Genomic DNA, 21843 nt, shown 5'->3' on the forward strand with positions numbered 1-21843 from the left:
ATAAATTCAATAAATTAAATAACCTGATTGTATTAATTTTTTCTTGATTATGATTAAATATGAATGGAATGAGACACAGTTTTTGTATACTAAATTGTAAGTTGTTATAATCCTTATTGATATGAACTTGGATAAGTTTGAAGTAATTTTGAGTGTCAATACTTAGATAAAAGACTATTCTTCTGTTAAGTTCAAATAGCACCCTAAATTATATAAGACATTTTATTTTAAACTGCTGTCACTTTTTGAGCTGTCATCTTTTGACGTTTGATTGGTAAAAACTTTTCAATTTCTAAAAAAATTAAACTATAAAGACACGCTTCAAAAAAGCATTAAAAATGTTAAAATGCACTATGAGAAATAATTAACATTTTTCTGTAACCGTCCACAGCTTTTATTGCTTTGTTATTTCTTGAAGAGGTGATCACACTTGACCAATTTAAAGACATGGAAATAGTGAAGTTACCAATGGCATAGCCGCAGATGTGTCAAATGATCATGGAACATTTCATAAAAAGTATTTAGTGGCCATTTGGCTTATATCGTTTTTCATTGTTAAGGGTATAAAACTTTCCTACAGTGACATAAACATCATAAACAGCACTGAAACCCAGTGGCAACATTGCCTTGCAGCCAACAGACATGCCGCCTCTGAAGTGCTAGGTTTCACACGGCCACCACAGCGAAACCCCTGGTTTGACGACGAAGCCGGCAAGCTCACGCAGCGAAACAAGAGGCATACAAAACGGCGCTGCACAAAAGGACTAGAGCTACTCGCGAGCTCTACGAGCAGAAGAGGAGAGAGGAATACCGGCTTCTTAGACGGAAAAAAAGAGAGCATGAGAAGCGCGCGATCGAGGAGATAGAGGGATGTCACAACAGGAATGAGGATAGCTATTTCTAAACTTAAGTCAAACAAAGCTGCTGGTGCTGACGGCATCGCTGCCGAACTATTCAAAGCAGCAGGAAGGAAGAAAGCATGTTCGATTAGTGGAATCTCAGCATAGTGTGCCCGATACATAAGAAAGGAGACCCTCGAAACTGCGCCAACTACAGAGGCGTCAGTCTCCTTAACATTTCATATAAGATCTTCTCTGCCGTATAACCTGATTAGTCCATTTAATGTCAAATGTTTTAGACAAGGCGGTGCACTATCATGCGACTTCTTCAACTTTAGTGGTCAGTGAGGATAAGTCCAAGTATATGCTGTCATCAAAAAATGACATTGAACAACGACGTCTTGGACAAAACGTCACCATGGACAGCTATAACTTTGAGGTAGTTAAGGACTTTGTCTACCAAGGCACCGCTATTAACACAAACAAAGACACCAGCGCTGAAATCAAACGAAGAATAACTCCTGCAAATCGGTGCTTCTTTGGACTTAGAAGTCAATTAAGAAGTAAAGTCCTCTCTCGAGCATCTACAAGACACTCATCATCCCGGTTCTCATTTATGGCGCTGAGGCCTGGACCCTGTCAAAGAAAGATGAGAGGGTCTTACGATGCTTCGAGAGAAAAATTTTTCGGGTGAATTTTGGTCCCGTACGCATAGATGGAGAATGAAGGAGAAGATATAACGACGAACTGTACGGGCTGTACAGCGACACTGACCTAGTTAGCAGAATTAAAGTCCAACGGCTTAGATGGCTGAGTCATGTAGAGCGAATGGACATCAAGTATCAACAGTCCAGCCCGGAAGGTCTTCGAATCCAATCCCGATGGACGGCACAGTAGAGGAAGACCGCGACTCAGGAGGCGCACTAAGGTGGGTGAAGACCTCAACCAACTTAGCGTGAGAAACTGAAGACAGCTAGCTAGGGACCGAGCTGGCTAGAGACGCATATTGGTTGTGGCCAGGTCCACCCGGACTGTAGCGCTACCTTAAGTAAGTAAGTAAGAAACAAACTTCCGTTAATGCCTGTAAACAAATACTTCTTCATTTTGATACCAAAAATTTAATTTTTCAGGAGGTAAAAGAGGTAAGGTATGTCAAATCTGTCACAAAATTGTTTTTCAAACTTATTGTTCGTACCCAAAAATATGTCAACTCTGTTCAATGATTTAAGCTTATAATAGGCCACCCTTTTTAAAAAAGGCACATAAGACTTAGAGAAAAAATCGATATCAATTGTCTTAATTAACAATTTATAGTCTTACTTTATTTTGTATCATAATCATCATCATGATCAAATGATAAAATTAAAAACGTATGGCAATTATTTATAACAATTTAGTCTTCTAATGTTATTATGAGACTTCTTTTTATTATTTTCACCTTAAAATGTTGCCAATAAAAAAATACAAATCCACCAAAATATTTTGCCCACTGATTTATATTAACCATACCATTTAGGTTCATGGCTACACTAGAGAATATCTTTGGTATAATGGATTTGTCTTTCAAGAAATGGTATAATAGTACTATTTGTGAAATGTAGATGACGCAACTTTCTATTGAAGAAAAGAAGACTATCTGCACAAATGTTAAATAATTCATTTATTTAAAACACGTAGAGTTGACAAAATTGAAAATAGAATCAAAGTTTTTTTAACGTAGAAGATTGATTATTAAGTTGGATTCGATCTTATTTCATCAAAACCCTTAGGAAAAGTTTCTAGTTTCAATACCATGTTGACCAGTGGTATTGTGACATTAGTGTTTTTTAATTTTTCTAGTAGGAATTAAAAACGAATTTTCGTGTTTTTTAATGAACTATAAATACACTTAAAAAAGCTTGTTTTTAATATAATAAAAGCATTAATAATGTTAAGTCTATTCAAATTGAACAAAAAAACTCGAAAACATATTTAAAACGATCTTTATTCATGCCTGCAAATTGCTTAATTTTTCAAATGTAATAAAAAAAAATGTTAAAAATTTAATTTAAAAAAGTGCAAATACGCCCGAGTGTACCTTCCCTATTGACGTCGGTTATTTTTACTATTTTTAATAACTTTAATTTAATTGTTACTCTAGACATTCAAAGAATTGTGTCTAAGACTTAACTTAAATAAACTATTTTTGAAAACTAAATTATAAAATTGCAATATTCTAAAATAAATATATAGAAAATATATAGAAAAAAACACTTCCAATTGCTATTTTGGCCGAAAATCCTTGTAATTATTTTTATTAAAATTTTATAAAATAAACTCAAAAGAATTGAAAAATAAAACAACACGATTTTTTACTTTACCGATGACAATTTCGAATGACTTTTCTATTGACATTTTGGAAGTTTTATATGGGCTCATGTATATTTTATTAGGCGCGTTCAACAATTGCATTTTATAAAATGTTTCATATGAAATATAAGTTTGAAGTTAATGTTTTTGTTCGTTCTCATGACATTGGAGCGGAAAATTAATGTTTACCAATTTTTTGTAGTTCTTATAAAGTTTTTAGTTTTTGTGAAATAAAAACTATAAGTTCGATTTTTCTTCGTTACCTACAATTATTTTTGAAGTTACAAAATTTCTTGTTCGTAAAATATTTTATGTGAAAAGTATTTAAAAAGAAACTGTCACTTGATTTTTGTAAAAATTTATATCAATTCAGTAATTCCTTCGTTTTATAAATTACACTTACAGAGGGTATCTGTGAAACAAAATGTATTAAAGCCGATATCTTGTTCTTAAAATTTGAACGTACATAAAAAAGGTATGAGTTAGATCTAAGGGACCTTAAATGTCAAAAAATGTCAGTAAAATTCAATTTGCATATCACAGCACATCGCAATACATTTCTACAGAAAGTTTAAAACCAACTTGGGCAAAATTAAATTCTATGGAACCTTCCATTTAATTGACTTTAATGCTTTTGAGGAAGTTTTTAACATCAGGCAAAATTTTAAACTGTGAAAACAAAATTTGCTCTTTTTTGGTGAAAACAAGCAAAAACAAGCCGTGGGATGGTAAATTAGTTTTTCTTACAGGTTTTTATTTTTACTTTTTTCGATGAAAAAGTCAGTTGTAACCTTTAGTTATGCAATCATTTTTTGATAGCGAACCAATGTACCTACATTTTCGTCTTGAAAAAGCATATTCAACATCAGTTTATTATAATTAATTCACTAATTTGCAGTAATCACTACGAAATTCTTTAAATTTCATAAATAACCTCGGATTATTGTATCAAAGATGCGTTCGAAGAACCATCAAGTTAAGGGTGCTAGCGCAATTTATTGAATTCCAATAAGTTTTCGTAAATGAACGGCCCAAATATTTTTTTTTGCAAGTAATTAAAATCTGTATCTATTTAATTAATCAAAGTATATTTAAAGTTTGTTTTTAATGATTTAAGCTTGAAACTATTCTTCAATTCCATTTTGATTAATAAATATTAAATTTAACCTTCCGACCACAACACATTTAAAATATATATACACCACAACAGGGGTGCCATAACACCCCAGCCAAGAATACATTTTTAAAAAAAACTTTAAAGGACAACATCTAATTTTTATTCAAACACAACAATTCACATACTTTATTAAAAACATAAAAAAATAATTCATAAAAAAAATAAATATTTTTACAAAAAAACTGTAGAAAGGAAAATGAAGCAAAATCAAAATTACAGTTCGAATAAAAATGCCTGGGGTGTTATAGCACCCCTGTTGTGGTCGGATTATGCTTCATAGGAGCACCAATATTTAAAAAAAAATCAGAGGGATTATAGCGAACTTGTTGAATAAATGCAGAGCAAATAAAATGCAAATTTTGACATATGTCACAAAATGAAAACGTCTAATAATCAACAAACAATTTTCATTCATTCCTTAAAAATGTTTAGTTACAAAAGTTCAAGTTTACTTATTATTGTTTGAAGGGTATATTCAGTAAAAGTGCTGCTAATAATGAAACAAATTAATGAGTTTTACGTACATGTTTTTCTTAATATAATAAATACAGGGTGCGCCAGAGAAACTTACTTATTTGAAAAAATTCCCGCGCGGTGAGTTGGGTGGGTGAAGGGGCAAGAGGGGGCGCATCTGGTAGGGGGAAGTTCCCAAGTTTGTTTCTCCCTCCAGTCAGTTGCCATCATGCTCTTATCTAGAGAGCAGCGGGCCTTCGCAGTTGAGAGCTTCTTTTCTAACGGTCGCTCACTTGTTGCTACGCAACGTGCCTTCCGCGCTCGCTTTGAAATTCCTCCTCACAGACTCGTTCCTGGCCGTAATTCGATTCTGTCGTGGGTTTACTCATTTCGGGAGTGTGGAAGTATCGCTAAACCCAGAAATGGACTTCAACGGACCATCAGGACTCCGGAAAATATCGAAAGAGTGAGGCAGTCAGTTCGCAGCTGCTACGGGAATTTCTGACACCACTGTTTGACGAATTCTCCATAAAGACTTTCAATTTCATCCCTATAAATTGGCTGTTGTGCAAGAATCAACGGAACGCAATTTTATTGCCCGTCAAAATGCATGTGAAATGCTGATTGACAACCTGCCTGAAGACGCGGTAGTTTTTCTCAGTGACGAAAAAAAGTGAAAACATGCGTTGTTGGTTTGGTGTAAATCCGCGTGAGCTTCACCAGAAGCCACTCAATTGTGAGCGAGTTACTGTCTGGTGTGCGATGTCGGCAATGAGAATAATTGGTCCTTATTTTTTTGAAGAAAACGAACGCGCAGTTACCGTGAATGGAGCTCGTTACAGGAACATGATCGGAGAATTTTTTCTTCCAAGACTCCAAGAGGAATCTGAACTAGCTAAAGCCTATTGTTTCCACCTGAACTTCTAACGACACGCCAAAAAAATGCTCTAAGCAAACTACAGCTGTTAAAATTGTCTGTTTTGTTGTTTTAAAATGTTTTGAGTTACACTTTTGTCCATTTCCAATTATACTTAACCAGTTGAACGAATATTACGTCCGCAAATATAATTTAAGTAAACAAAATACAGCACTAATAAATCATTAAATATGTATTTGGTTAATTTTATTTTATTTAATATGGATTTACAACATTTATTTGGATTTAAATTAAAAAGCTATACAAATCTTCTAATTTAAGACCATGTCAGCACTTCAGATTCTGTTGGCTAGGATTGTTTCGTTTTTGAACGAAGGCCATGAAACATTCAAAATGAAGCATTTAGATGGACCTGAAGACTAAATGTGAGAATGTGTTTGGTTTTTCACGCACACTTTCTCACATTTAGTCCTCAGTAGCTTGTAGGCAAACCGAAATGTCAGTCTGAGATTCCCATCTTCTTAAATGGAGTATTTTCGCTTCAAAGCCTATATTCATGATTTGGAGTATGCCTTAGCACAGAAACCCGAAGATATAAGGGCAGCAGATCGCGGAGCAATAAGTAATTTTTTGATTGACTTCAAGGCGACTCGTCGTGTTGCCGATTTAGCGGCAATACTCAGTCTCGGTATAAAATATGGCATTGAGAGTGTGTTCAAAGTGCAATATCCTCGTAATATTGGTGACGATAAAAAAGTATTGTGTAAAGATATTCCTTGTTGGAGTGATTATTTGAAAAAAAACAAATTTCAACATTTCGAAGCTGAATAGAGAAGAAATGAAATTCCATTAAATTTTTAGATCTTAAGTGATAAACTGCCATTACAATACAAGTTATTAGAAAACAGAACAGACTTGTTTTACAATTGTATTTATTTTTATTTATTTATGTTCACGCACTTTCAGACCAATTATCCCATTCTTGAATTTCTCCATAAATTGGCAAACCAGGACTAATTGTTCCCGATACTTGACGAGCAGCTAGTAATTTAAATCGTGGACCTAATTCCCCTAATGCAACTCCACACTGTAATAGTTTCTTTGCAGCATTTAAAGCTTTTCTTGATGGAAGTTTATCTAAAAGAAAATATGTTTTTTTTTTAAATTAGTTCTGACTTTCTGAAAACTTTCAATACAAAATAATTTAAATACCTGTAAAATCACCAACAAATGCTATTCCAGTACCATTGCGATTATAACCATAAGTATGAGCACCTATTTTGTGCCATCCACATCCTTCATAAACTAATCCATCGTTACCAATCAAGAAGCTGAAGATTATAGAAAAGTTTATTCAAGAAATGCTCTGAATGCAATCTTATGTATAAAAAAGGTGTTTTTTTTAGAAGCAAGATGGTTTTTCTAAATTGACATCAAATTTAATTCGTTCGAAAAAATAATCCACTGAAATTTTCCAACATTTGTGGCCGTATAACATATTTTTTTTATTTTATTAAAATCTTTAAAGCTACCCTGACTGTCCCTAACCTAATCCTTAAACCTATATAAGTCGGCCAAGACCAAAGGCCCTAGACAACTTTAAATGACATTCTCAATTTGAGCCTTACCCTATCTCTTCGGTCCCTATCGGAAACAGTCCTACAGAACCGAAGTGTCATATATAAATTATCATGTCATTGAACATGTCTAAATCTGAAGTAAAAATATTTATTATCTGTCTCTCTCTATGAATTATACCTCTTGTCTTTTCCTATTTACAATTCATTGTTCATTCCACGTTGCAATCGATCAAAGTACAGACGTATATAATTTTGAGGTTATAGATTAACTAGTAGCAAGTTTTTTTTATTTTAATGAAATAAAGATTATAATGAATTTTAATGGTTTCTAAGTCTCTTTATCTTCCACTCAGACTTTTAGACACAACACGAAGGCACTCGGCTGCTAGGACGTCTCGACTGTAAAGGAGTCGCCTATCTACAATTTTACGGCTGACGTGGTAAATTAGCGGAACCGCCTCCCTATCTTGTATCAGCACTCGATTGTCTAAATAGAAAGAAAAGCTTCGGGCGGAATGTTGCCACTTAAAAGTACACGTAGTACTCATTGTTGGGGTAGTACGCTCCAAAATTTTAGCTGTTAGTCGAAGACATCGCTACCAAGCTTCTGCAAGAAATTATCTATTCTGGTTATGTTGGCTCTGTTGTATAGAACCTGGTTGGAATAGTAATGTTTGTACTTCGACTCTGGTGTTCTGTGTATTCCAAGGCAACGTTGCAGACATTGTCTCTCAAACAGACGAATCTTTTTCATTTAAGATGGGGCAACGTTGAACCATACAGGGCACCCATAGGCAAACATCGGCCGAATAAGGGCCATGCAAAAAAACAACTGTTTTGTCAGGGCAAAGGCTCCCCTAGCTCTGGCCAAAGCAGCACTCATATGTCTGTCAAAATACAAGTACTGATCCAACCAGATGCCAAGGTACTTTACTACGTTTTTATTCGCCAGTGGCTGTCGATTTGGTCCAACGATCATTAGAATTTTCCAGTTCTTTCTTGTGTCTCTTGAGGTTCCATTCAGCGGAGTCCTGAACAGAATAGTTTGGCATTTCTGAATGTTGATTTTCAACTTCCAGTCATCGCAATATTGCTGAATCTTGTCGAAGTCACCCTGCAAAAGTGTCTTAATAACCGCAATTTTTGGAGCCGTTCTGTACGCAATTAAGTAGTCGGCGCACGCTATTGCCTTAGTCAGACTTGCTATCAAATCACTGGTGTAAATGCTGAATAAGATCGGCGAGTTAACCGCTCCCTGTTGAAGACCATTTTTAATATCAAAGATTTTGGTAGATGTTACATTGCCAATTTTGACAATAAACTGTCTACCATTAAGCATGTCATAAAGTATATACAACAGTGGTTTACTTATGCCAAGTCTGTTTAACTTTAGATACTGACCCTCTAATCATACGGTGTCGAAGGCCTTCTCCAAGTCAACCAGACAAGCACCCGTACATTGTCTTTTAGATCTGTTCCACTTGATATCAGAAACAAGCTTAAAAGCATCATGAATAGTGTCATGTCCCGCCTTAAAGCCAAACTGATTATCCGGAATCATTTTGTTGTTCTCAGCCCACTTGGACAGAGCACTATTTATAAACTTTTCGAATACCTTACTGATACTTGGCAACAGACTTATCGACCGAAGATTCACCGGATCAAGCCGTATAACGCATATTTGAGAAGCTATCTCTAAAACAAGTTTAAATCTTTTGGAGATGATCTAAAAGAGAGCTTTGAAATGATAGAACTATAACCAAAACAATTACCGAGTTTTTAACAAGCAACATTCTGTCGAATTGGCCAATTGAAATACCCCCCCCCCCCCCCAAACAATTTTCCCGTAGTACTCGCATTACCATAAGTTTGCACTGAGTTTATCATCGGACGTACTGTCAGGTGTAGAGATTCTTTTTTAACCGCACAGCGAGAATGTGAAATGATTTACTCAATTCTGTTTTTCCGGTCTCTACTATTAAATGCTTCCATATTTCTCTTAACGTAATCAAATTAAAGATATAAACAACCCCTGTAATGTTGCTGCGAATGTTTTCCTCCAAGCCGTCAGTCATCAGCGACTTCAGATATCCCCAGAGAAAAAAGTCAAGTGGCGTTAAGTTGCAAAAATCTTAGAGGCCTATATACACTGATCCGTAACATGAAATTTGGTTTACCAAAAATGTTCCTCATAAAGCCAATTATGACAAGAGCTGTGTAACATATTGCGCAACCGCCTGCCGCTCGCCAACTTTTTTAAATTACAGATCTTGTAACAGTCAAAGTTGTTCAACTAATGAATAAAAAAGTCTATATTCATTTTTCTATAGCGGCCACAATTGACTGTAACGTTCCTCGTCTTTAAGGAAGTGTAAACCAATTACTCCACCAACCCATCGAACACACCAAAACAGTCAGTTTTTTTTTATGTAATTGTTTTTAAATATTAAATGTTAATGGAAGTAGTTCGCCATACGTATTTCGAACAGGACCTTGACTTTAAAAATAAAAATTACTCAATTCTGAAGCGTTGTTAAGGGGTCAGTCTATTTATTTTGAAATGTCAAACCAAATCAGAAACAGATCATTTGATAGCTGAAAAAATGGCCACCAATTTAAAAAGCTTTGCCAACCTTACTTTCTATACCTATTAAACTGTCATTTTCCTTCGAATCAATGGTCGCATTCACAAAGCTAGTGGCTACGTAGTCAAGGGATTCTGATTGGCTAAATCTAACCTAACTACAAAAGTAGTTGAAATTAAGTGCACACTAGATTTGACGTTTCACAATCAGCTCTTTCGGTATTTAAATACAAATATAAATTAATCATTTTATATTTTCTATTTGGTTTAATGGAATTTAAAAAGATAAAAAAAAAACTATTTAATGTTCTGAAAACACAAATGTTTCTTATTTTATATATTTGTATTTGTCATTAATATGACAGTTCCGGATTGACTAGGTTTGTTGTGCAATTTTTGCATTCAGAAAGCATGCCCCCCCGTTTGGGCATGTCTTCTTGTTTGGATGTCTATACTTACTTAAGGTGGCGCTACAGTCCTGTGTGAACTAGGGCCTCACCCAACAAACTTCTCCATCTAGCTCGGTCCCTAGCTAGATGTCTCCAGTTTCGCGCTCCAAGTTGGGTGAGGTCACCTTCCACTTGTGCGCGCCACCTGATCCGCGGTCTTCCTCTACTGCGCTGTCCTGTGGGTGCGGATTCGAAGACTTTCCGGGCCGGAGCATTGGTTTCCATGCGCTCTACGTGACCCAGCCATCTTAGTCGTTGGACTTTTACTCTTCTTGCTAAGTCTACGTCGCTGTACAGCCCGTACAGTTCGTCGTTCCATCTTCTCCTCCACTCCCCTTCGATGCATACGGGACCGTAGATCACACGAAGAACTTTTCTCTCGAAGCGACCCAAGGTGCTTTCATCCGCTTTTGTCATGGTCCATGCTTCTGCACCGTATAGCAGGACGGGGATGATAAGGGTCTTATATAGCAACACTTTGGTCCCTCGAGAGAGGACATTACTACTCAATTGCTTTCTTAGTCCAAAGAAACAGCGGTTAGCAAGAGTTATTCTGCGTTTGATCTCAGCGCTGGTGTTGTTTTCTGCGTTTACAGCGGAGCCTAGGTAGACGAAGTCCTTGACTACCTCAAAGGTACGTCTGTCGATTGTGACGTTTTGACCAAAACGTCGGTGTTGTATGTCCTTTCTAGACGACAGCATGTACTTTGTTTTGCCCTCATTAACCGTTAAACCCATTTTTGCCGCCTCTGCCTCAATACTCACAAAAGCCCCATTGACATCACGCTGAGTTCTTCCGATTATGTCAATGTCATCAGCATATGCCAGTAATTGGACAGACTTTTGAAAGATAGTGCCTCTAGTGTTGACGTGTGAGCTCTGCACTATTCTTTCAAGCACGATGTTAAAAAAATCGCATGACAGCGCATCACCTTGTCTAAAACCTTTTTTGACATCGAAAGGTTCTGTTAAGTTGTTTCCAACCTTTATGGAGCAGCGTGAATTCTCCATGGTCATCCTGCACAAACGGACGAGTTTGGCAGGGATGCCAAAACTAGACATGGCTCTATACAGCTCGTCCCTGTAGATGCTGTCATATGCGGCCTTGAAATCGATGAAAAGGTGGTGGGTGTCGATTTGGTGCTCTTGAGTTTTTTCCAGGATCTGCCGTAATGTGAATATTTGATCAACTGTGGACTTTCCTGGTCTAAAACCACACTGATAAGGACCTATCAGGTTGTTGACGATGGGCTTTAGACGTTCACATATTATGGCAGAGAAGATCTTATAGGCGATGTTAAGTAGACTTATTCCTCTATAGTTGGTGCAGTTTAGAGGGTCTCCTTTTTTCAGGATCGGGCAAACAATACTGAGGTTCCATTCATCGGGCATGTTTTCTTCCGACCATATCTTACAGATAAGTTGGTGCATGCTCCTAACCAACTTATCTCCAGCTGCTTTAAAGAGCTCGGCATTCAAGCCATCTGCTCCAGCGGCTTTATTAGACTTCAACTTAGATATGGCAATCTTTACTTCGTCTAAGTCGGGAGGACGGGATTGTTGGCTTTCGTCGTCTATATCGAATGGGTCATCCTGCCTGACAGCGGGATTCAGTTCTTCGTCGCCGTTATACAGTCTGCAGAAGTGGTCCTTCCATATCCTCAGCATTGACTGCGGTTCCACTATGATGTTTCCACTTTCGTCTTTGCAGCCTTCGGTTCTAGGTTTATGTACCTGTGAATTTCGTTTCACCTGTTCATAAAACTTTCGAACCTCATTCCTGCTTTTATACTTCTCAACATCTTCGACCGCACGCTTCTCATGCCCTCTCTTTTTCCTTCTGAAAAGTCGGCGTTCCTCTCGCCTCTTCTGCTCATAGAGCTCACGAGCAGCTCTCGTCCTTTTATGCAGCGCCGCTTTGCGTGCCTGTTGTTTGGCTGCATTTGCCTGCCGACATTCCTCATCAAACCAGGGGTTCCTTGTTGGTGGCTGTTTGAAACCAAGCACATCAGAGGCGGCTTCTCTGATTGCATCTTGGCAATGTTGCCACTGGTTTTCGATACATTGTGTTGGCGGCAGAGAACTTCGGGAGAGGTTACTTGTCACTCGGTCGGAAAAGGATTTGGCGATCTCTGGCGATTGTAGCCGTTCGACGTTGTATCTTCTCCCAGCACCTCCCTGTTTTGCCTTGGGTCTGGAAATCCGAAGTGCTACCCTGGCTACAACGAGGTAGTGGTCCGAGTCGATGTTAGCTCCTCGGAAAGTTCGTACATCCATAATGCTGGAAGCGTGTCTGACGTCGATCGCAATATGGTCAATCTGGTTGACGGTAGATTGATCTGGAGAAGTCCAAGTTCCTTTGTGGATGTTGAGGTGTAGAAAACGCGTACTGGCTACCATGACGTTTCGCCCCGCAGCAAAATCTATGAGCCTGAATCCATTGTCGGAAGTGTTGTCGTGCAGGCTGTTTTTCCCGATTATTCTACCAAAGATGTCTTCCCTTCCTAGCTTGGCATTAAAATCGCCCAGGACTATTTTAATATCGTAGCTAGGGCATTGCTCATATGTTTTGTCTAAGAGCTCGAAGAACATATCTTTGGTGTTGTCGTCTTTCTCTTCTGTGGGGGCGTGCGCGCATATCAGGCTAATGTTGCCGAATTTAGCCTTGATGCGTATGGTCATGAGGCGCTCATTGATGCACCTATAGCTCAAGACTTCTTGCCTAAGTCTGGCTCCAATGACGAATCCGCATCCAAATAAGCGCTGTTGGTTTTCGTGGTAGCAGTCACCATAGTAAATATCGCAGTTTTTCATCCTCTTTTTGCCCGGCCCATCCCATCGTATTTCCTGGATGGCGGTGATATCTGCTTTATATCGTTCTAGGGCCTCCGCTAATTCTTCGGCCGCACGTGGTCTGTTAAGGGACCTAACATTCCACGTGCATATCCGAAGTTCGTTGTCCTTTATTCGTTTGCGTTGGTTGTCAACAGTAAATCCGTCCGTATCCGAGGCTTGTTGGTGCTTCGAAACTAAAGGTATTTTTTACGTGGCCAGGAAGTCACCCCGACGCACAACCCCCAACCTGGAGGGCCAGATCCTAAGTATAACTCCAAGGATGGGGAGCCGGATAAAACCGCTCCTTACAGGCCTGGGCTCCGAATAAGTCGAAGAAGCCCTATAAGGTGTTCAGTAAGTAGTTCAACCTTACTGGAACTGTAGACGCCACCGTTGATTCCATCTCGGGAATTCCTCCGCTGCCGTCTGGATAAGGAGAGGTGCCTTAGTGGAAACACCTCTCCCCACCTCTCTCGTTTGCTGCCCCCAACAACTTTCCACTGGGGTTGGAACCCAATCTCCAGTTGAGGTACTAGGCATCCGATGTTCACCACGTGGAGGTGAGAGTAGGAGTTGATAGACAGAGGTTGGTTTTAAGAAAAAAAACCTGTGGACGCTTGTGTCCTCTTGAATGCACATGTCTATCATTTGAACATCGTTTGGATGTCTATAAAAATTCTAAATTTAATTACTTTTTTTTTCTATTTCAAAACCAGAACATAAATAATCATTTAAAATTATTTGCAACCCCTATCCTATCTTGAACATTAAGTACATTTTTGTGTTTACAAATAACTCTCAACACATTTATCTCGAATTAAAATACAAACGCAAATAAACTTTAACCTTTTTTTGCAATCAGTTAATCGCTAATTATTCTTAATCGTTTACACCCGACATCAATTTATTTGTTTAAGAAAATGATTTAATCTTAAAATATAAGTTATTAGTTGATGTAAAATAGACTCACTTGTATCCAATGTCACTGTATCCTAAATTCATGTGGTAACTTTGAATATTTTGAATGATGGTTGCACATTCCGCAAATGAATTACACTCTTGACTGACAGTATGATGAATGACAACATATTGAACAGGAATTGTTTGATAGTCAATATTTTTAGCTACAACTCCACTCCATTGTCGTTTGGACTTGATTGTTGGACAATCTATAAAAAGAATTAACACAAATTTTTGTATACATTTTTGAGTTATTTAAACAATTAATTGACGGACCTTTTTTCTTTCCACTTTCGACACAAATAATTGCAGTGAATGTCAAAACACATAATACAAAGATCTTCATCACAAAAAAGTCGTGCATTTAGAAAACGTTCAGCTGTCACCAAATGTTAAGAAAGACTGATTAAGAAACCTTGATGAGGTTAACTGAAGCGAAAAGTTGATAATATTTATAAACAATAATAAACATTCTGCCGAGGGGATTTTTTTAGGGAATCTTTTCTGTTGGCTTGACTTTTTGAGAAAGTATAGGCACTTCACTGTGAATGAACTTTTTTGGCAGCAAGCAGCGTAATAGTTGGACTTGGAATTCCCAAGATGTCTGTTTTTACTAAGAATACGATATGACTAATCGTGTTAAATATTAAATTGATTGCATTCAAAAACGATGTTCTTTATTATGTTTACTTCAGAAAAAAACAAAGACCGGAAATGATGTTAAACGTTTCCATTTTTCAATGATTCGGTAAGAACTGATGTTGTTTTAAGCACCACACTCACCTACTTTAATTTCTAAGTGTAAATTAAATGAAGTTCGCTATGAGTGCATGTTGTTTTTATAAGAAAAAATCCCCTAAAAATGACTTTTACTTTTTTCTAACTCATAAGAACTTTTTATAAAGATTCGCAAAAGTTTTTATTATTTCATTAATAAAATGCTTTTTCAAACCAATTTCTGAAAGGCGCATAAATATGACAGTTTGAGTTGAGGAAAATAGTACAGCAAGTGACAATTTAAATTGTTAAGGTGAGCCCCAGAAAACGGCTCATGTTTTATTTAAATTATTTCAGCAAGGTTGAATAAGTTTCTCTTTTTATCAGGGCCAGATTTAGAGCTCCAGAGGCCTCGGGGCAATAAAGGTGTGGAGCCTCCTCACTACAAACTATTTTCAAAAACCATTGAAACCTCTCTAGCAACATTGCTTGATGATCGACTCAAAAATTTTCTAACGAAATCTGACTTGACAAGGCTCAGATGACAGCAAGCTTACAAACAATAAGCGTCGATAATGCAGTGCAAGTCCCTGGGTTCAGCGGTGTCGTTAGTAGTAGGAATTATAATGTTTAGTATTAAAGCTGTCTGCCAAAATAAAACCCGTACAAAATAACTTAGTTTTAAAATATGAATATTTAAAAAATTTATCTTATAATGTGTCAGGTCTTTGTAATAAATCTCTGTATAATGAGTTTTATAATTTAAACAATAATTATGACTTAATTTTTCTATATGAAACTTTCATTACCGAGGATAACTTCGCAAAAATTGAAAATAAAATATTAGATTTTACGTTTAAGTGGATACCAGCAACGAGGAATCACACACGATGAAGAGCAAGTGGAGGATGTTTCCTAGGATTTAAGAAAAAACTAAATACCGGCTACGCCTTCAAAACATACAACGATATTTCTTTTCTAGAATTCAAAACTTACAACATCCGTCTTACAATACTTCCGACGTATTTGAATTGTAACAACTGGGAAGACGACTTCGAAAAATGATCATATACTCGTACATTCATTAGATCGCAGGCAGTAGTGATGAATGATTTAAGAGGTTGCCGCAGACAATCAAAAGATCCTTGCTCTAACGCACGAGGGAAGAAACTATTAGAGCTTTGTAATACGTTTGGTCTGCGCATACTAAATGGCACCAGTGCACGCGACTCCTCAGGACATTTAACGTTTGTGGGCGGCCAAGGGACATCAGTGGTCGATTATACTATCATAAGAGAAGATTGGGAACCGTTCGTGAAAGGTTTTGAGATTAGTGAAGTATCATATTCAGAACACCTTCCTGTTGTAGTGACAATACAACTTCAAATTAAGCATGATGAGGAAATAACCTTTATGAGTATGGACTTTTCGCTTTTGGAACGGATTGTGAAAGCCCCATACGCACAGGAAGGACTCAAACAAAAGAAAGAAAATACAAAAAAAGAACCCTGGTTTGACGAAGAATGTCTAAAAGCTTGTAAAACATTATTTGCGTTGCTGAGGATCTTCCGTAACTCCACCCAAGGATTATTTTAGGGTTTTAATATAGAGGCCAATAAGAAGTTTAAAGAGCTTTGTAAGACTAAAAAAAAGTTATACACTGAAAAAACAAGCAGCCCGATTAGCATCTTGTAAAAGCTCCGCTGATTTTTGGAAACTGGCTAGAGAGCTGAATGGAAAACATTTTACCACCCCCACAAAAATGTCTTCTAATGTAATGCTTTCCCATTTCAAGGATCTTTTAAATCCTGTAATAAAGCCGACAAAGTGGCGATTCGCAGCACTTGAATGCGTAGTCGACTCTCTGTCTCTGGACTGTGCATTTACATTAAGCTAGTTGAAAGAAACGCTGAAGACGCTTAAAGATAGAAAAGCAGCCGGATCGATAGTATTACAGTTTAATTTCTTAAATATGGGACTGTCATGCTCAAAGAGCACCTTATAAAACTCATTATCACAAACACGCTTCAGCTTCGGCTTCGCCTGACGTTTACGAGTTCAGCCATAGGAATTCAATGCATGCTACCACAATGAAGCTTCGACCTCACGTTTCGCTTGACAATCGTAAGGAAAAGAACGTAATGTAACGTAATGTGACTGCAAACGGAAGTTCTAGTTCAATTATCTGAACATTTGCTTTGTCTGACAGCTCATCAGCTGTAAAAAAAATGTCAACAAACAAAATATTTGCTCTTTGGAGGGATGAAATAATAGAAAAGTCATTCAAAGCAACCTCGAAGCAGGCCTAACGTAACGCAGACGAAGCAGAAGCTGAAGCGTGTATGTGTTTCAGCCATAATGTGTGCAACCAATCAGATAGAGAGGATACTGTCCACTTCTTGGGGAAATGTCCCATTCTCAGAGAAATCAGAAGGAATGTATTTAGAAACGACTTTCTATTGGAAGAAACATTTATGGTGTGTAATATAAATTTTACTTTTTAATTCAATAAAATCTGTATCCATCTATCTTTCCAAGTCGATTCCTTTAGTATTGAACAAACATATATAAAGTCGTGGTTCGAATGCCTTTTGCTATAATTTTCATTTTTGAAAATGAGTGCTCTCCAGTGCAATTTGTTACCATCAAAACCAAATACATTCTCAATGCAATCTCGAGGTTTGGAAATGTAGCTCTTTAATTTTGATTTTCGAGAACTTGGTAGTAAAATAGTTCCAGTGATTGATTTGTTCCAAAGTCCTTTTTTTTTGTATGAGTCATTTGAAGACACAAATTGAACCAAGTCATTACTTAAACTAGGCCCAAAATCATCCGGATACACTTTCACCAATGCCTCTGCTGAAGCGTGCAAGTTTTCAGCATCCAAATTTCGAATGTCCAGCTTTATAGGCATGCTATCTTTCAGTAAGAGAAACAGATAACTTTTCAATTACTGGGATGAAGGCGGATACTTTGTATTTTTTCTTGGGTGACAGCTTTGCGTCTGGTGCTTCTCCGTAATCGAGCGGATTTAACCTCACATTTCTCTTTCTGGTGCGGGTGCGTGATGGAACATATTCATCAGTATGGGATATGTTTTGGCTGCCTCCTCGTATTTATCAAAATCTTTTTTTTTTGGATTCCACGAACGATTTCAATAATGCACGCATTGCCTATTCATCTTCTTTGCAGCGTTGAATCGCTCTAAGATATCGTTCCAAAATGTTGCAAACAAAGCGGTTTCGAGACCACTCATCTTCTGTAGAAGGTGCGTTAATTCATTCCTCACGATGTGTTTTTGCTCTAATATTGGAAGATATGCTGATTAGAGCTTCTTCGATTTCCGAATAGCCGTTGACTAAGGCTTTCGTAGCTTCAGCGCAACAAGGCCAACGAGTGTCGCTGAGCTTTTTCAAGACTAAAAACTGGCCGCTTTACTTCTCCGATAATTTTTTAATCAGAATTCGGTGCCGCTCTCTACTGGCTGTGATCGCAATTTTGAAGTTCTGTGGAACATTTTTTCGTCCAATATTCGATCATTTAATTTTATATATTAGCAGGCCAAAGACCGATATAATTTTCGAGACCACAAACTCCTCCTAGGTTGCGGGCAAGTACCACTCCACTCAGCCATTAAGCGATTGGAGTACTCCCTCAAGATGGGTACTGAATTGGAACTGCTTCTTATTATTATATAGAAATATAATTGAATTATAAATATTGTTATACTTAAAATAGAGTACTAGAGTACTCCGCCCCGGTTGACCTCCCCTCAATCCGGCCACGCTTTTCATCTTTAAAAATTTTTAGAAGACTGTTAGACTTTTAAGAAATTTTAAAGAAGAAACGAAGAAAATCAATTTAAAGTTTAATAGCCCCCCCCAGGTCTTGGGCACGTTACTATGGAAGAGTTCCAACAGATGTCGACATTGTCTGAAGAGGTATTCTTTCACGCTTTTATCACGCCATCAGGAAGGAAAGCTTCTTAAAGTAGTTTGGTTTTCGTAGCAATAGATCCACTGATGATCTCATGGTTCATTTCATATTTTAACAAATCATTTGATAGAGTCTACTTACAGGTTCTTTAATCGAAATATTTGCCTTTGGTTTAGACGTTCAATACAAATTCTTTTAGAAGGATTTAAGCCAAAAACTCACAAAATAAATCCTGATGGTGTGCCTCAGGGCTCTGTTTTGTTTCCGACGCTCTTTTTCATTTTTTTTGTAAATATTTCATGTCGGAAACTTGCTTGCTGACTGCTTAGCTGACAGTAATACCTTAAGCTTTTTATATCAGTTTTAAGATTTAAAACCCTGTCCTTTGAATTTGGACGTTAATCGGAAATATATGATAAGATTAATAAATTCCATCCTACATTGTCCAATGCGGAATAAGAAACCACATGGATTTTAACGCTTCTAAAACCCGAAGTTGTCTTGCATCGTTAAAGCAAATTGCTGAATGAAATGAATCATTTTGATATTCTTCAAATGTGCTATGCATCACCAATCAACTCTTGTTTCATAATCATTCGCGATGCCGCAAAAAATAAGGTAACATTTTTGGAATGTGTATCGCCTTCTATAATCTGGCTTACTTACTTACTTACTTACTTAAGGTGGCGCTACAGTCCTGTGTGAACTAAGGCCTCACCCAACAAACTTCTCCATCTAGCTTGGTCCCTAACGAAACTCCAGTTTCGCGCTCCAAGTTGGGTGAGGTCACTTTCCACTTGTGCGCGCCACCTAATCCGCGGTCTTCCTCTACTGTGCTCTTCTGTGGGTGCGGATTAAAAGAATTTAAGGGCCGGAGCATTTGTTTCTATGCGCTCTACGTGAACCAGCCATCTTTGTCGTTGGACTTTTACCCTTCGGCTAAGTACGTCACTGTACAGCCCGTAGAGCTAATCGTTCCATCTTCTTTTCCACTCCCCTTCAATGCATACGGGACCGAAGATCACACGAAGAACGTTTCTCTCGAAACTACCCAAGGTGCTTTCATCCGCTTTTGTCATAGTCCATAGGACCGTATAGCAGGACGAGGATGATAAAGGTCTTATATAGCGACACTTTGGTCCTTCGAGAGAGGACTTTTCCACTCAATTGCTTTCTTAGCCCAAAGAAACAGCGGTTAGCAAGAGTTATTCTTCGTTTGATCTCAGCGCTGGTGTTGTTTTCTGCGTTTACTACCTCAAAGTTACGTCTGTCGATGGTCACGTTTTGACCAAGACGTTGGTGTTGTATGTCCTTTCTTGACGACAGCATGTACTTTGTCTTGCCCTCATTAACCGTTAAACCCGTTTTTGCTGCCTATGCCGCAATACTCACAAAAGCCCCATTGACATCATGCTGTGTTCTTCCGATTATGTCAATGTCATCAGCATATGCTAGTAATTGGACAGATTTTTGAAAGATAGTGCCTCTAGTATTGACGTGTGAGCTCTGCACTATTCTTTCAAACACGATGTTAAGAAAATCACATGACAGCGCATCACATTGTCTAAAACCTTTTTTGACATCGAACGGTTCTGTTAAGTTGTCTCTAACCTTTAGGGAGCAGCGTGAATTCTCCATAGTTATCCTGCACAAACGGACGAGTTTGGCAGGGATGTCAAAACTAGACATGGCTCTATACAGCTCGTCCCTGTAGATGCTGTCATACGCGGCCTTGAAATCGCTGAAAAGATGGTGGGTGTCGATTTGGTGTTCTTGGGTTTTTTCAGGATCTGCCGTAATTGTAATGAATATTTGATCGACTGTGGACTTTCCTGGTCTAAAACCACACTGATAAGGACCTATCAGGTTGTTGATGATGGGCTTTAGACGTTCACATATTACGGCAGAGAAGATTTTATAGGCGATGTTAAGTAAACTGATTCCTCTATAGTTGGTGCAATTTAGAGGGTGTCATTTGTTCAGGATCCGGTAAACAATACTGAGGTAACATTCATTGGACATGCTTTCTTCCTACCATATCTTACAGATAAGTTGGTGCATGCTTTAACCATTTTATCTGCAGCTGCTTAAAGAGCTCGGCATTCAAGCCATGTTGTTTGGCTGTATTTGCCTGCCGACATTCCTCATCAAACCTTCCTTGTTGGTGGCTGCCTAAAACCCAGCACATCAGAGGCGGCTTCTCTGATTGCATCTTGGAACTTACATTGTGCTGGCAAAGAATTTCGAGAGAGGTTACTTGTAACTCGGTTGGAAAAGAATTTGGCGATCTCTGGCGATTGTAGCCGTTCGATGTTGTGCCTTCTTCCAGGCCCTCCCTGTTTGACCTTGGGTCTGGAAATCCGAAGTGGTACCTTGGCTACAACCAGGTTGTGGTCCGAGTCGATATTAGCTCCTCGGAAAGTTCGGACATCCATGATGCTGGAAGCGTGTCTGGCGTCGATCGCAATATGGTCAATCTGGTTGACGGTAGATGGATTTGGAGAACTCCAAGTTTCTTTGTGGATGTTGAGGTATGGAAAACGCGTACTGGCTACCATGACGTATCGCCCCTTAGCAAATTCTATGAGCCTAAATCCGTTGTCGGAAGTGTTGTCGTGCAGGCTGATTATTCCACAAAAGATGTCTTCCATTCCTAGCTTGGCAATCGCCTAGGACAATTTTATAATGGTAGCTAGGACACTGCTCATATGTTTTGTCTAATAACTCGAAAAACATATCTTTGATGTTGTTATCCTTCTCTTCTGTGGGAAGCGTGCGCATATCAGGCTAATGTTGCCGAATTTAGCCCTGATGCGGATGGTCATGTGGCGCTCGTTGATTCACCTATAGCTTAAGACTTCTTGCCTAAGTCTGGCTCCAATGACAAAATCCGCATCCAAATAAGTGCTGTTGGTTTTCGTGGTATCAGTCACCATAGTAAATTTAATAAAATTTAAAAATAATTTATTTACTTATGATCACAATTTCTTTTTGTCATTTTAAGGGTATAGAAAAACCCTTTGATTTTGCAAAAAACTATTAAACCAGAAATGAGACTCATCGCAAATGATTGGACCAAGAGCATAT

At 37.9% G+C, this 21843-nt stretch overlaps 2 protein-coding genes across 2 annotated transcripts in view; one reads left to right on the plus strand and one right to left on the minus strand.

The window, feature by feature from the left end:
* LOC129946908 (DNA ligase 1-like) overlaps positions 1 to 21843 on the plus strand; it is an 84168-nt gene that overhangs the window by 29575 nt on the left and 32750 nt on the right. The gene's annotated exons all lie outside the window — the stretch shown is intronic.
* LOC129946912 (peptidoglycan-recognition protein SA) lies at positions 6611 to 14680 on the minus strand. The gene is made up of 4 exons (XM_056057292.1): positions 14380 to 14680; positions 14114 to 14312; positions 6908 to 7026; positions 6611 to 6832 (listed from the first exon to the last, which is right to left on the minus strand). The coding sequence occupies exons 1-4, from the start codon at positions 14465 to 14467 to the stop codon at positions 6648 to 6650; spliced, it is 591 nt and encodes a 196-aa protein (XP_055913267.1). The 5' UTR covers positions 14468 to 14680; the 3' UTR covers positions 6611 to 6647.

The sequence above is a fragment of the Eupeodes corollae genome, chromosome 2, assembly GCF_945859685.1.
Source record: "Eupeodes corollae chromosome 2, idEupCoro1.1, whole genome shotgun sequence".
NCBI classification, from domain to species: domain Eukaryota; kingdom Metazoa; phylum Arthropoda; class Insecta; order Diptera; family Syrphidae; genus Eupeodes; species Eupeodes corollae.

What these genes read in the sequence shown, in the direction of transcription:
- LOC129946912 (XM_056057292.1), bottom strand. Translation starts at nt 14,467, where the DNA reads ATGCACGACTTTTTTGTGATGAAGATCTTTGTATTATGTGTTTTGACA. An exon ending in CGAAAGTGGAAAGAAAAAAG is followed by an intron (nt 14,313 to 14,379) that starts GTCCGTCAATTA and finishes TTCTTTTTATAG; the next exon opens with ATTGTCCAACAATCAAGTCC. An exon ending in ATTTGTTGGTGATTTTACAG is followed by an intron (nt 6,833 to 6,907) that starts GTATTTAAATTA and finishes ATTTTCTTTTAG; the next exon opens with ATAAACTTCCATCAAGAAAA.